General features: G+C 34.4%; 7 protein-coding genes across 7 annotated transcripts; 3 read left to right on the forward strand and 4 right to left on the reverse strand.

Moving 5' to 3' along the window:
- Window positions 1–232: 232 nt before the first annotated feature.
- Window positions 233–1404, forward strand: wdr92 (WD40 repeat-containing protein; the record flags this gene model as incomplete). Its single annotated transcript, XM_020572140.1, has 3 exons — window positions 233–305; window positions 423–451; window positions 532–1404. 3 exons carry the CDS (start codon window positions 233–235, stop codon window positions 1402–1404), a joined length of 975 nt encoding a protein of 324 aa, XP_020437998.1.
- A 112-nt stretch (window positions 1405–1516) lies between these two features.
- On the reverse strand, window positions 1517–3044 carry PPL_01125 (enolase superfamily member 1; the record flags this gene model as incomplete). Its single annotated transcript, XM_020572141.1, has 4 exons — window positions 1517–1682; window positions 2111–2515; window positions 2577–2808; window positions 2891–3044. 4 exons carry the CDS (start codon window positions 3042–3044, stop codon window positions 1517–1519), a joined length of 957 nt encoding a protein of 318 aa, XP_020437999.1.
- A 326-nt stretch (window positions 3045–3370) lies between these two features.
- Window positions 3371–5195, reverse strand: PPL_01126 (tetratricopeptide repeat protein; the record flags this gene model as incomplete). The annotated part of the gene is made up of 4 exons (XM_020572142.1): window positions 3371–3969; window positions 4312–4393; window positions 4465–4578; window positions 5169–5195. 4 exons carry the CDS (start codon window positions 5193–5195, stop codon window positions 3371–3373), a joined length of 822 nt encoding a protein of 273 aa, XP_020438000.1.
- Window positions 5196–5601: 406 nt separating this feature from the next.
- PPL_01127 (uncharacterized protein) lies at window positions 5602–6453 on the forward strand (the record flags this gene model as incomplete). Its single annotated transcript, XM_020572143.1, has 2 exons — window positions 5602–5765; window positions 5871–6453. 2 exons carry the CDS (start codon window positions 5602–5604, stop codon window positions 6451–6453), a joined length of 747 nt encoding a protein of 248 aa, XP_020438001.1.
- Window positions 6454–6544: 91 nt separating this feature from the next.
- PPL_01128 (uncharacterized protein) lies at window positions 6545–8664 on the reverse strand (the record flags this gene model as incomplete). The annotated part of the gene is made up of 5 exons (XM_020572144.1): window positions 6545–7221; window positions 7295–7630; window positions 7725–7950; window positions 8359–8475; window positions 8557–8664. The coding sequence occupies 5 exons, from the start codon at window positions 8662–8664 to the stop codon at window positions 6545–6547; spliced, it is 1464 nt and encodes a 487-aa protein (XP_020438002.1).
- A 732-nt stretch (window positions 8665–9396) lies between these two features.
- arl5 (ADP-ribosylation factor-like protein 5) lies at window positions 9397–10122 on the forward strand (the record flags this gene model as incomplete). The annotated part of the gene is made up of 3 exons (XM_020572145.1): window positions 9397–9747; window positions 9832–9957; window positions 10048–10122. 3 exons carry the CDS (start codon window positions 9397–9399, stop codon window positions 10120–10122), a joined length of 552 nt encoding a protein of 183 aa, XP_020438003.1.
- Window positions 10123–10621: 499 nt separating this feature from the next.
- PPL_01130 (P-type ATPase) lies at window positions 10622–15754 on the reverse strand (the record flags this gene model as incomplete). Its single annotated transcript, XM_020572146.1, has 7 exons — window positions 10622–10917; window positions 11006–11293; window positions 11366–13562; window positions 13789–13932; window positions 14390–14449; window positions 14909–14970; window positions 15706–15754. 7 exons carry the CDS (start codon window positions 15752–15754, stop codon window positions 10622–10624), a joined length of 3096 nt encoding a protein of 1031 aa, XP_020438004.1.
- Window positions 15755–16075: the final 321 nt, after the last annotated feature.

Genomic DNA, 16075 nt, shown 5'->3' on the forward strand with positions numbered 1-16075 from the left:
CAAAATTTAAATGAAGACAAAAGTGAAAATCGATTTAAAAAATTATTTTTAATTCATTTTTTTTTTTTTTAGCACCGCAATCACTTTTATGAGAGTGAGGTGGGGTGAAATTTGATAGTCTTGAGAATTTTAATGGATAGAGTAACGTAACCCCATCTTCATTCATATGACATTCAACTTTGTGATTAAGTTTAATTAAGATTAAGATATATTATTATAATTTTATTTAAAGATGTCAGAATCATCTGAAAAAAAGATAATTTGCTCGTTGATTAGTCATAAACTTGGTTGTAGTCCATTCGATTGTAAATGGGTACCGAATAGTTCGAAAGTAGTCACCGTAGGCTTCACAGGACCTAGTAATCAATCAAAAGGTGATATCAGTATTCACAAGATAGATGATCTAGATTTAAATTCAATAGATACTTTAAAGTTAAAATTAACTTCAGAAGTAAGTGTGTGCTTAAAGTTTAAACTGATGATGATGAAGCAATGACTAATGTTATCATTTCCAATCATTGTACTAATTAGTGTGAATATAGTTCAAAATTAAGATGTTGTACATTTCAGAGAAATATCCATGATAATAGCTATGAGAGCGATAGATTGCTGGCGGTCGGTGATTTCTCTGGAAATCTGACGGTTTGGGATATTGATAGATTGGGATTGCCTCTGTTCCAGTCAGGCCAGCAGAAGCATGGTGGAGCCATCAATGCCATCGATTCATATCAACATTCGGTTGCTACCGGTGGAAAAGACGGTAAAGCAATACTTTGGGACGTTAGAGCAATGAAAATGCAACATTCTTTTGACTATCAACCATCATCATCGACAACAGCAGCAGCAGCAGATGTCGCACAGAAAAAGGAGTGTGCGGCATGGTCTATCTATACCGACGATCTATATCTCTTTGTTGGCTATGAGAGTGGTGATCTCTCTTGTTTCGACTTGAGAACATCGAAATTGTTAACAACCTATCACAGCAGCGACACCATCAAAACATCTGTCAGCAGTATAGCAATCAACTCGCAACGCGACTATAACAATATTATTCTTGGAGGAAGTGAATCTAAACCGTTGTCATTTGTAAAGTTTAATAATAATAATAATAGCAACAACAATTCAATAGTAGAACAAAGTAGCAATAGTGATAGTCAACAACCAACTTTAAAGAGTAAATTAGCGTGGTGTACAAGATATTCTCCATTTTCAAAATCAATGTTTGCCGTAACAACGAGTGAGGGTTCTCTTTCTTTATACAACGGCAGAGACACTCTGATAGATAGTATTAAACTTTCAGAATATCCTGTTTTATCAGTGGATTTCAATGGATCAAAGGAAGGACTAATGGCAACTGTTTCACTGAATAGAAAGTTAAACATTTTATTCACACCATTTAAATAAAACATTATTATTATTTATTTTCTATTTCTTTTAGTTTAGTTTTAATCAAGTTCAATATTCTATATCATTACACAGTTATTTTTTTTTTTTTGTTTGAGGTGGTGAGATCTCATCAATGTTTTTGTAATTTTCTCCAATATGAACCATTTGGATATTCATATTCTTGGATCGCTTCTTTGGTTAATCCGCAACCATAACCTGGGCTACTTGGACATTGGTAATGTGAATTCTTTATCTCTGCTTTATTGATATACAACTCAACCAAATGTGGAACATACCTATAAAATAATATTAGTAAAAATTTAAAATTTGTTAACTCATTAATAATAATAATAGTTACTCTGTTATTCTATTTTCCAGTGTACCGGCAATACAAATGTAATCAACAAGACATAGTTGATTAACGTATTCACATAGTCCAATTCCACCGGCATGCATACACACCGGAACATTGAACTTGGCGCACATCAGCATGACGGTCAGTACTTCGGTTGGACCACCGAGACGACAGCTATCGGGTTGACAAAAGTGAATGGCTTTCGCTTGGAGCAGTTGTTTGAAAATCACTTTGTTCTGGCACATCTCACCGGTTGCCACTTGGAGCGGTGCAATTCCCCTGGCAATAGCGGCATGTCCGAGTACATCGTCGGGACTAGTCGGCTCTTCAATCCACCACGGTTGATACGGTTCCAACTTCTTCATATACTCAATGGCCTGAGGAACGTCCCAACGTTGATTGGCATCCACCATCAAACGTCTATTAGGACCAATGATCTCACGAATCAGCTTGCATCGACGGATGTCATCGTTGATGTCTTGACCAACTTTAATCTTGATATGAGTGAATCCTTCTTCCAGTGCTTCCTTACAGAGTCTCGATATTTTCTCGTCGCTATAGCCAAGCCATCCAGCCGAGGTAGTATAGGCAGGGAATCCTTTCTCCAACATTTCCCTCTCGCGCTTCTGTTTGGTTGGTTCCAGTGCCTTTAGCATTGCCAATGCTTCTTCTTTGGTCAGAGCATCCGATAGATATCTGAAATCAATAAGACCAACCAATGTTTCTGGAGTCATATCAGTTATTAATTTCCATAATGGTTTATCATTACATTTACTAATAATAAGTTCAAGTAAAGTTAATAATAAATTATATATCTAACAATATTAATATTTACCAATATAAATCCCAAATTGCATTTACAATGGCGGCTGTAGAGAGATGAACAACACCTTTCTCAGGACCGATCCAACGTAATTGTGGTTCCGATGTCAATAGACGGTAGAAAGATGGATAGTCATCGAAGATCTCTTTGATGGTTTTACCAATGACAAGTTCACTCTGTGTTTTAACACATTGAACGACAACATCAGTTCCTTTACCAAGAGTAAATGTTAATCCATATCCCTCTATATTATTGTTAAAACGAACGTTCATTAGTTTTACAAATTCGTTATTGTACACTTGTATATTTATAATTCAAATAAATACCTAATGTTGGATTGTCAGTTTTAACTACTACGTAAGCACAACTATAATCTGGATTAGTATGCATTGCATCTGATCCAATCTGATAGAGTGCAGTAGGGACACGTACATCAAATACTTGAATTTCACTTATTTTAACATTTGTAAATGATTGCATCTTTTGTTTTTTTTGATTATTACAAATACACAATTATTATTTGTTTATTTGTATATTAAATCTTTAAGAGAAATTTAAAATTGTTTTCTTAATATCAACTGTTGTTGATTTAAATTGACCCATTTCCTTTTTTAAACACTACCATTGGTTTACATTTGTGTGTTGTGTGTGATTAATTAAATTAAAATGGGGTCAGCTGACCAATAAAATGAAATTTTGTGTGTGTAAGTTTTAAATATTTTAATAAATAAATAAAAATTTAAAAATATAAGTTATAATATGTTTATAAGAGAAAGAGGAAATAATATTACAATTATTTATTATTATTATAGGTTGTAAGGATTCTCTTCTTCCAATTGTTCAGTCTCGTCATTTTCTTTATCTTTATATTGAATGAACCATTTCAATTCGAAATCATTCATTGTCTGCTCTGTGTTATTGGTATTATTGTTGAATTGATCTAATAGATCTTTAATATCATAGTCTATCAATGACTGATAGATTTGTGAAATAGATTCGTGTACTTTGACCAATGGTTGTTGCCAACCCGCCTTAGTGTCAAGTGATTTCTTTTGAATGATAGAATTCATCAAATGAAACAATGCAATGGTAATACTACGTTTTCCACACAATATTGATTTGATTCCTGTCGTTGTTGATGCTGTTGTTATATTATACGATTCCATGTTTGTATTCTTTACTATTGATGAACGATCTACCATCGATCTACCAAGATAACAATGTGCAAGATTGAACCACCACTCCCAAACCACTTGATTGTAGGTGATGGCACGATGATACTGTTCTATCGCCTCTTGGAATTGTCCCAATCGATGATAGCACTGTGCGAGTAGATAGATGATATTCGAGTCTTTGAAGACGATGGCTGGCGGCTCGAGAGCGGTCGACGGTCGTGGTTGTGTAGCTATCTTCTCATAGCACACCAACTTGTCTATGGCCTTCTCGTAGTGTGTCAATCGAATCAGACATCGGATTTCCACTTCGAGCACCGACAACAACTGGTGTGCATCGCCAAGATGTCTGACGAATCTCGCCAGATCATTGCAATCCTGAATGCATTCTTCATATCGATGTTTATGATAGTAGTAGTCCGAGCGATACAATAGCATTCGCATGATGTTCTTTATATCCTTTCTCTCATTCTTTGTTTCGTCGTCTTCGTTCTGGTCGTCCTTCATCTTTCTATTCTTTTTCTTTTCCGCTCTTGTTTTATGTTTCATGAAATCGGAAGAATCATCTGTATTACTATCATTATCATTATTATTATTATTATTAACTACAACTAGATCATCTAATTTTATTACAGATGGATCACAATTAAGAAACCACTAATAATGTTATAGATATGATCAAAAATGAGTGAGAAGGTTGAGATATAAAACAAAATACAAAAACATACCAAACTTGAATCAATCTTTGGAGAATAATCAACTATTGGAATTGGTTTCTTTTGCTTTGGTTGATACAATTCACAAACTAAATCATCTGTATTAAATCCAAATTCCTCCATTCCCTCTATTTTAATATAATTTTAATATAAATAAATAATAATAGTGGAAAATATCGAATGAATCATTTTTTTTTTTAATTTGTCGACAAAAATTATGTTTTTTTAAATAGATCGCAAATCTGCACCACACACATAACTCGTAGCGATTTTTATCACAAAAGAAAGATAGTACCAATTGTGTTAAGATCAATTTTACTCATTTAAGGAGATTGTACAATCTCCAGCAGGTATTGGAGATTCTCTAGATGGTGTTGCAAAAAGAAATGGTTTTGGTCATTGAAACAATTGTAATTGCTGATTTATTATAGTTTATACTTCAACATCCATATGTTCTATGTACGTTTGAAGTACAGAAGATTGGAAATCTCAACTATACGACAAGCAGTTCTTCGATCTTAGAGTCACCAGTTTTTAAGTTTCAATAACTTTTCAGCTTGTGTATCTTTGGGCATCGGAGACTTCACACAATTTGTATAAACACCTTTGTTTGTTTGTTTGGCTGTTGATCCATCCCCAGAACCATTAGCAATTAATTGTTTATATATCCCCTCGAAGATATTTAGTTGTTAATCCCTTTTTTTCTTCAGGCTAACCAATTCATTATTCTTTTCATGTTCCATTATAACTATAGGTATGTCATATTAAAAAAAAAACTACAAACCTAAGCATTTTCGTCAATACTGATTAGCCTAACATTTATAATTTAGAAACAGAAATTTCAAGTAATGGTATTGGTTTCAAGTTATCTCGCCCTAACTTCCAAAGAGATCACTTATCATATAGAAATATAGAGACTTTGATTAAAACATATTAGATAATTATAATCAAAATCTTTTCTTTTTGGAACTATCGATAGAATCTGTCAGTCTCCAGATTATGTTTGTTTGTGCCAATATATAATATATTGGCACAAACAAAAATTTAATAATAAAAAATAAAAAAAAATAAAATTCATTCATTTCTAATTACTTACAATCAATCAATCAAACTCGAGTCTTTGTATACAACCTTGGTTGGTCTTGAAAGATGGAAGTTGAAGAACAAAGAAAATCAGACCTTTTAGAGAGACAAAATCAAGTCATTACAAATCTGAATGAACTATCGCAGAGATTAAACAATCTGATACCAAGACAAGAGATAACAGAGATTCAAAAACATGTTGCAGACTATACATCTTCAATTGACTTGAAGTAAATATTTAATTATTCTTTACATTATCATAATGATAGATCTATATTGATTGTTTAGTTTTGATTAATTTAATTTTCATTGATTTATATATATTATCTATATAGATTTAAATTACAAAGAGTACCATCACCTTATTATACATGGACATTGGAGCAGAGAGCAAACTATTTAGGTGCACCATCGAAGCAATATCTATGTAAGAGTATCATCATGGAGAATACCGAGTGTGTCAATCAAGACATGTCCGATCCATTCAACAGTCGATACTATCTGGTGATCATACAGTATACCACCAAGATTCAGAATCAAAAGGTTCTGAAATTCGTAAAGTCATTGCAATCACAATCATCGTCATCGACAGCAGTCTCTGGTGCCAACTACCGATTCACATTGGCACAGTCAGAGGCATCACATGCAATGACTGGCTTCGAATACAACGCAGTCTGTCCGATTGCAACCAAAGTAAACATACCCATTGTCATATCGAAATCAATCTTTTCCTTACCAAATCCAACTGTTTGGCTGGGCGGTGGTGAAACCGATCTCAAACTTGTTGTAGACATCAACGAATTCAAAGAAAAAGTAGAAAACAATGCTAAAAATCATGTATTCATTGCAGATGTGGTTTATGATCAACAATCGACAACAACATCAAATAATAATAACAACAATGATGGAGAAGAATAAATAAATAAAGAAATAGATAGATATAGTTAGATATATATATATATATATAATTATTATTCATTTTCATTTATTTATTTTCTTGAATCATTAATTAAAGTAAACCAAATTCAAATGATAAAATATGATGAGATTGACAAAGTCCACCTGTGGATGCAGTCATTCCTATCCACGCTTCACCATTTGGTAGGTCTAAGAGCGTATCTAAATCCACTGAGACATCGGTTAGGATATTGAATGAGTCGTACCAAACTGACATGGTTTTGCTGTTGGCGTTGTAGGTGATCGCTGCATGGTGAATACGACCGTCGTTGATTGGCACATTGTCCACTGGCATTGCGTGAGCCAACGAGTGTTGATGATGACTACTGTTCTTTCGCTCGCCATTGCAGTGGATAGAGATGTGATTGCCATTGGGATCGGCACAACTATCGACCGAGGAATATGAGTCGAATTCCACTGCCAACGAGTTTTCAATGCCATCGTAACCCAGCCCACTGCCACGCTTTCCAATGACGTCGGCACTATGATTGTGTAATACAAATGCCATACCGTCGGCACCACCCATTTCATTGATAAATTTGATTCTCACTACAAATCCATCGGTCACCTTTAGTTTATCTTTTACCCAGAATGCACCGACTTGGTCATTCTGTCTCGGTGTCAACTCGATTCTATCTGACAAAATCTTACAATTTCCAATCAAGTTCAATTTGGAACGAGTAAGTAATTCATAATTATACAAAACAGTACTAATAGTTGGTGGAGATGCTTAATTAATTGATCATCAAAAGAAAGTTTAATTAGTAATGATTTTCTTCAAGTTACACTCCGAGTATATTACCTCTTTCAACTGATTTCTGTACATGTAAACGTTTAGATGAGTTGGTTAATCCTAAACCTGTTTCACCTCTTTGTGATTTCCAATCATCTGAACCAGATTGTCTTGGTAGAAGATCGTTACTAACCGATCTGTTCTGACTGTTTTCCAACTCTTTCTTCTCTGCTTGTTCTCTCTTTATCAAATGTTCTTTTCTCTCTGGTGCATATGCAGCTCTCATTCTCTGATTCAACTGTTCCAAATAGATTCTCAACCAATCTTCTTCAACCATTCCTCTTCTCTGTAGCATTTGATTTATCTGTGTTGTATATCTTCTTGAAACATCGAATATTCCATCAACTAAAAATGATTGATAATAAACCAATTATTAATAAACTATCTAGTTGAAAACTGATTAATCAATATCAATATCAATATCAATGCCAATGCTTACCTTCGAATGCAAATACATAAGTTAATTTCTTTCCCCATCCAGATTCATAGGTGAGTGGTTTATCATAGGCAGGTTCACAACTGTCGCAGTGGATCCATCGATTTTCAGAGTCACTCCAAATCTCTGTCCAAACGTGATCGGTCATATCGAGAATATATCGGGCTCTGTAGCCAAGTGCACGACAAAATAGTGTAAATGTATTGGCCCATTCTCCACAACGTCCACGCTTGGTCTCCAGAAGTTTTCCGGGGTCGTTGTATCGTGGAAATCGCGAGATGTGCTGTGACTGACAACGATACAACTCTGTGCGTCCCGCTTTGTAGTAGCTCTCGTCGGCGCTTGGCTGTGTTGCACCGACACCCACCGTTTTGTCGGCACAGTAGTCGCAAGGCGGTGCGTCGACCCACTTGAAAAAGCTCGATTTGAACCAGTTGAGCAGCTCGCGCATCTGCTCTTCGCCACGCTCCAGCTTGTCGCCCTTGCGATTGAAGCGGATAGAGTGTGGCAGCAGATCGAGTGCCTTTCGCTGTAGTGCCGGCTGCTCGTAGTTCAACACCGACTTGTAGTTGGACTCGAAGATCGAACGAATCTGATCGTACTCCTTCGAGCTCCAACGAGAGAGGAAACTCCTCACCACAGTAGTGAGTCGTGCGATCAACGCTGTCTTGGCACCCGGTGCAATTTGATCGATATCGATACGTGGTTGAAAAAGACATTCATGCTGTTGTTGACCTCCAAACTGGCCAGTACACTGACAATGAAATTGAGTTTCTCTAAGCAACTGTTGAGTTGCACCCGGTTCAAAACAAGTGGTTGAACATGCATAACAAACCAGATTACCAGTGTGATTCTCTCTGAATGCCGGTTGCAACACATTGTCTTTGTGCAAGTAGATTCTCGAGCATTCTTCCATCCAAACGTTAGAGTTTGGTGTTGACATTATTAATATTAATCAATATTATTAATTATATGAATATTTAATTATTATTTTGATAAAAATAAAAATTAATAAATTAATATTTTAATTTTAATTAAAATTGACAATTATTTAAAATATTAATTAATCATTTTGTAAATGAAAGTTCAAAAAACCATCTTTGCAAATGGTTTTTTTTGATCATCAAAATCAAACAAAAAAATAAAAAAAAGAAAAAAAAACTAAAATAAAAGTATAATTTATATAATCTCTTTTGATACCATTAAAAGAAGAAGATGTCATTTTGATTGATTCAATGAAAAAAAATAAAAAGAATAAAAATGTCATAGAATGAAATTTGGGATAATGAATAATTCATGATTTGCATTCAAATGAATTTAAAACAAACAAAATAATGAATAAAAAAAATTTCACATTTATTTTTATTTTTATTTATTTTTGATTTTGCTTGAGACATTTATATATATATATATATAAACAAACAGATAACATTAGATTCAGCTTTAAATATAAACACAATTAATCAATCAAATTAAATTAAATTTAATAAATCAACAACATTAGTATAGCTAGCAATTTAAGAAAAGGAAAGAAAATAGAATAAATAAAAAAAAGAAATATAATATTTGGAACAACAAACATTGCAACGTTGCATTAAAGAAAACAACAACAACAACAACAAACAAACAATAAACAAACAATAAACATATATAAATTAAAATAATATAATTAAAAATGGGATCATCATTATCAGTGTTTGCCAGAATATGGAATAAAATGTTTAATAATGCAGAGTATAAAGTGATTATCGTTGGTTTGAATGCAGCAGGTAAAACAACAACACTTTACAAGTTGTTACTCGACGAGGTAGTCTCTACAACACCAACCGTAGGAAGTAATCTCGAAGAGTTTGTATATAGAAATATTAGGTTGCTTATGTGGGATCTTGGTGGGCAGGATCTACTCAGATCCACTTGGAATCAATACTACATTAACACACAGGCTGTAATATTAGTAATAGATAGTACTGATAGAACGAGAGTTCCACTCATCAAAGAAGAGCTTTTCAAGATGCTCGCTCACGAAGTATGTCTTCTAAAAACAACAACAATCTTAATCAACAACATTGAAACATTCATTTAACACACCATTCATTTTCATACATTATAGAATCTAAAGAAATCAATTATACTTTTGTTTGCAAATAAACAAGATCTAAAAGGTGCAATGTCAGCTGCGGAGCTAACAAACCTATTATCACTCCATACCATCAAAGATCACCCATGGCATATTCAAGTAAGTTACTTATGTTTGTTTTATAACATTTGATTGATCAATGTCGTTTTTTATTATTATTTGATTGCTAATCACGATATTTCATTATAGGCATGCTGTGCATTGACAGGTGAAGGTTTAGAACAAGGAATGGATTGGCTAGTTTCAAATATTAACAAAGGATAATTTATTTATTAGAATTTATTGAAAAATAAATAAACGAAACTAAATCAAGAATATTTATACTTTACCAATTGGAGAGAATTTTGATTGAATTTGGTGGATATCAATAGCAATCTTGGGTTACTTAATAGTTAGTGGAAGTTCTTTTTGGAATTTTGATTATGTTGTTTTGATTGTTGTTGCTGTTGGTTTTGGAGTAATTTTATTAGAGTTGTTGAAGCTAGCTAAATACTACGATTTCAGAGCTAAGTTTCAGATTGTGTCTCAACAATACTTTGATTTTAGCTTTATTTGTTTGAGTAATATTTTTTGAGAACTTCCATTTTCATATAAGATTGAATTATGCTTTGCCCTGGTTTCATTATTTAAAATACATATTTTTGTAAGTTTGAAATTAGGAAGATATACCATATCTTATAATTAAATGTGTTTTTTTTTTTTTGTAACAAACTTTTTATTTTATTTTATTAAATTTGGGATTGTAATATTATTATTTATTGATTTATATATTATCTTCGGCGAATTGAATACTCTTGATTAGATGCTCACGTGCTCTGGCTTGTTTGTTCTTTTTATTCTTTGCACTGGTTTGTTGCTTAATGAAAATAATGAGATACTCCAAACCAATAGATAGAACAATGTTGATGGCCAATAGAATCAACAACTTGTACACCCAATTCATCCAACCTGCTGGTAGATCATGCTCCAACTGGAAGAATTTGTATAATGGTTTGTTTGGAATGACCAACAACAATGTTGTAGTGACAACATTCAAGAGGAACCAACCAAAGAGTAATTCTATTAAAACAGGTGGTAAAAGTAAAGTTAATCATCTGATGCATTGAATAAAACTTAAATCATCTGATTCCTGGTGATTAAAACTTACTATTTGTGTACATTAACTTTAGGAATGGCTTTCCGAATGAATAGATAAAGCACATAATTAAATATTGGAAGTTACCATAGAGGAATAAACTGGTTACAACGTAGCTGATAATACCATCATCAGAGCTGGGTGTATACCATTTCTCCTTTTGAACGAAAACGAAGATGATTGATTGGAATCCTGCTGTCAGCGCAACATGTACAAATAGCGATCCAATGACTGCCGGTGAAATCAATCTACTCGATGGTCTCTTTACAGATAACTTACTACATGGTTCAGTACGACCCACTAAACATTGATTGCAATCAATTTTGATTAGTAAAACAAAGATTGTTGGAAAATGAATAGCTAGCTACTTACTGAAAATTACAAGTGGGAAAATCATCCACAAATCTTGGTAGAGATATTGATAGTTTCCGAGAACATCCGATTTGAGATACAATAGAATGACAGTGGTAAATTGAATAAGCGAGTACATTCCGATGAATTGGAAGAGTTTGAATGATACGGCAAGTGAGGCACGACCTTCACGAATCAACTTGTGGGTACAGGAGACGTCGGTGACGGTCGAGGTGAATGGAGCGGCAATCGATGCCTCTGCCAACGACAGTGAAATTCCAACATGAGCAGCCTTCAAAGCACCGCAATCGTTGGCACCGTCTCCACACATACCTACGTAGAGATTGGCTGCGATGAGATCTTCGACCAAGTTTTGCTTTTGGTCTGGAGTCATACGAGCAAAGACGTGTCCTTTCTGGAGGAGACGAGTGAATGTGATGTTGGGACCGATCTTTACCTTGTCGTCGTAGAGAATCTTCCAGGCGTCACCAGTGACGGCCAGTACGAAATCTTCGTTGTCGCTGCCTTCGATTGTGAGTGAGACCGGGTCGAGCTTGTAGGGCATTGCGCTTGGATTGGAGCTGCAGTCACGCCAGCTGATAACACCGTTGCTTACCTCTGACATAAAGATGATACGATCGTCGAGAATCAAACCGCATTCGCTTGCTACCGACACACCGGTGAGCACGTTGTCACCGGTAACCATAATCAAACGGATGTTTGCCTTTTTCAATACTTGGAGAGCTGGTGGAGTCTGTGGCTTGATCTTGTTCTCCATGATGATGAATCCAAGGAAGTGAAGATCGCATTCAACTTCGTCTCTGATCTCGTCTTTGGTACGATCGTTTGGCATCTGGTAGTCTTTGTAACCGGCAGCCAAAACTCTGTAACCTTTCTTGGTGTATTGGTCGAGCACTGAATCATAGTCGGATGGAAGCGACGACGCGACAGAGAGTGCCTTGATTTTCTCTGGCGAACCCTTGACAATTGCCAAATCCTTACCTTGTAGACCGTGACCTCTGATAATAACACTCATACGTTGAAGAGCCGATTGGAACTCAAACTTTTCGACCAATCCAATCTCCAAACACTGTTCGATCTCGTTTGTTGGAATGGGGAAGTGTTTTGTCTCTGAGAATGTCTCACGCTTCACATCCAGACGAATGGCTGCTTTGTAGTGAGGATGGTTGTCGTCGAGATGTGCTTTGGTCGACTCGAAAATCTTCTCTTCCAGTGGGTCACCCGATACCTTGTCCTCGATGTAGGCGAGCGTGTGACAGGTTGCCAGTGTGAGGAAGAGCGGACCAGTCATACGACCGATATCCTTTACCATTTCACCAAAGTTCTGCGAGTAACTTGGCAGAACACCCATCAAATCGAGACCGTCTTCAGTAAGAGTTCCGGTCTTGTCGAAACAGAACACTTCGATCTTTCCACCCATGCTGACACGTGGTGGTGAGATACAAAAGATCGACTGCGCCTTGAGACGAAGAATCGAGAAACCTTGTCCGACCGACTGAGCCATTGGCAGTGCTGGAGGCACTACAATGGTAATCAAATCGAGTGAACGTACAATGACTTCGTTCACTTCGGTTCCATTCTTGATCATACGCCACACGGAAATACTGAATCCGACCAACGCAATACTGCAGAGAACCAGCAAGAATTTGATCGATTGTTGGAAGAACTTGAAGTTGGTTTCCTTTGGATACAACATACTGAGAACGAGCTCACCCTTGGTGGTTGTCCAACCGGTACGAGTTACCATAGCCAAGATACGCTCACCCGGAAGACACTGTGTCTTGACGACTTTGGTTCCACCAGAGATGGCGCAACGCTTGTTGATCTCGCCATTCACAGAGAGATTGTCACCGGCACACTCTGTCAGTGGATACTTTGTCACTGGAATCGACTCTCCCGTTAACATACTCTCATTCAATACAATGGTACCGTTGAGCAGTGTGAAATCACACGGCAAGATCAGCGAGTTTTGCAACTCGACAATGTCGCCCGGCACCAACCTGCTCGAGTTGACCAACTCTGTCGAACCGCCACGCAACACATTCACGTTGCAAGTGTAACGTGCAATCTCATTGAGTTGCTTCAGATTCTTACGGGTTTCGTGCAATGTGATACCAGCGGAAACAGTAGCGATGAAGAGAATGGCACCGGCATACACATAGTAGACCTCAGTACACCACAAGATGATAGAGTAGATCTGGAAGATAAAGAATGGATGCAGTACTTCATCCAACAACAAACGAGGAATCGACTTTAGTGGGACATCGATGACGTTCGGTCCAAAGTAGTCTTCGTTGCGGTTGTAGTGCTCGTTGGCGAGACCGGACTTCATGAAATCCTGGAGCTCCGCACGAGTGTAGTCCTGCTTGAAGACGACACGCTCATAGATTCCAGAGTCATCGTTGTAAAAGAAACGAACAAACTTGAAAGTGATCATTCGCTGTGTCTTTTCGCCCGGGATGATCAGACCTTTCGCACCGATCACCACAGGACGCACCTTGCAGAGTGTGACAGTCTTGTCCTTCTCCTTGACGTAGACGTAATCGGCAACATCTAGCTTCGACTCTCTGAATTTCAATTTATAATAGTATCGCGGGAACCAATGAAAGAATACCAAAATCGATCCCAATGAAAAACAAACACAAAGATAGTAGAATATAGTTGATACCACTGTTCTCTTGTATCCTCTCATATAATCAATAGACTATTGTTGATCGTTGATTGATTGTTGATTGTTGATCACCACAACATTTCATCATTCATTCCAAAAAAATTACGATATTTTCAAATCGATTTTAAATGAATCAATTTAATTGTAAGCGGTGTGAAAAAAAAAAAAAAAAGGTTGGTAATTCCCAAAAAAAATAAAAACAAAAATAACATTCGATTAGTCATTGGTACTTTGAAATCGCGCATGAAAAAGGATTGGTGGGTTCGCATTCCATACGATTTTCGTTTGAAATTTCCAAATCCATTTTCATTTATTATATTACTGCTAACTAACTAGCTAACTAACCAACTTACCATTGATTCATCTTTGACGTGAACATTGTAATTATTTTTTGACACCATCGATTTGGTGTTCTATACTCTATGATTGATACATTATTGTTGTTGTTAGTATTATGATTTTATTAATAACATATGCTTTTATGTATGTTTTTTGAGTGATTCATGAATGAAAATATCTGTGTGGGGTGAGTCATAAAGTCTGTTTATTTATATTATTTATATTATATATATTTTTACAAAAATAAAATAAATAACATAAATAAAAACAAAGTTCATTGTATAACTAAAATAAGTTTTGTAAATGTTTATGCAAGTGTAATGTAAATTCTGATTTTAAGTTGAATTGTATTGTTTACATTAATAGAATAGAATAGAGTAAAGCTTAAATCAAAAAATCTGAATATTTCACTATCGAGTTTGAATTATCAATTTCAACATTGTTTTAAACGTTTACAACTAACTAATCGGTAACTGTAGCAAATAAAAATAGAAATAAAATAGTTTTTTATTTTTATTTTTAACAAAAAAAACCGATGAACCTGCAATGAATGTAATAATTTGGTTGATTGACTGACTGATTGATTCACTACCTACTTTTTAAATATAAATATTATATAATATATCGAAGTACTACTGAATAATAAATAAATGTTTGTTGTTGTTTTTTTTTTTGCTGTTGTTTATTTGTTTGTTTGTTTGTTTTAAATATATACTTTGCAAAATAAAAAATAAAAAAAATAAAGTATACTTTATTGATTGATGATGGTTGTAATATAATGGAATGATGATGGTTTAAAACTAAAATAAATAAGGTAGAGAGTAGAGAGACAAACGTCACAAACAACAACAGCAAAATTAGAAAAATTATACAAAGAAATAAGAAAAAGCTTTGATTTTTGTTAATCCCTATTGAAACTCAGAAAAAACAAAAAAAAAAAAAAATTATAAAAATTGAAAAATTGACAAATTTATAAAAAAAGTATGGGGGTTTGTTGGTTATCATAGTTTAAAAACAATTTAAATCTCGAAATTTTTAGTTGGAAAAAAGTAAATAAATATCATATGATATTGTAAAATTTCAACCAGGCCACCTTAAATTTTTGTAGGGTGTGAATGGAATCAAAGCAAAAAGGAGATGTGTTTTCCAATGTTATTATTTATTTTTTAATTTTTTTTAATTTATTTTGGTGATTTTTAATTGTCAGTTGACTTTTAAAAGGAAATTAAAAAAAACTTAGTAGTAGTATTTATATAAATCAAATTTTTGTTTTATTTTTTTAATAATCAAACTTTTGTCAAATTCTCTAGAAGAATGAATTATATCAAACATTTAAGTTTTGGTTGATGTGAATGATTGATTGCTTGATGTTCAATCATTTTGTTACTCTACACCCTGTATCTATCTTTGTCTATGAATAGAAAATATATATATTTTTAAAAATAAAACAAAAATAAAATATAATGAGTGCTATCTATCTCAAGAAAACAAGACTTACAAAATTTTTGTCAAAGGAAATTTCTATTAGCACAAAAAAAAAAAACCAAACAAAACAAATATCATTTTTTTTTATATCCAATATGAATGGATTGTCATTATAGTTAATTTAAATAAACAATTTTCAGAACAGATATATATAATTAGATTTTAATAATAGATGTTTATAAAAATATTATTATAATTATATTATTACAATAGTT

This window comes from Heterostelium album, assembly GCF_000004825.1.
Source record: "Heterostelium album PN500 unplaced genomic scaffold PPL_contig1, whole genome shotgun sequence".
In the NCBI taxonomy this organism is placed as follows: domain Eukaryota; phylum Evosea; class Eumycetozoa; order Acytosteliales; family Acytosteliaceae; genus Heterostelium; species Heterostelium album.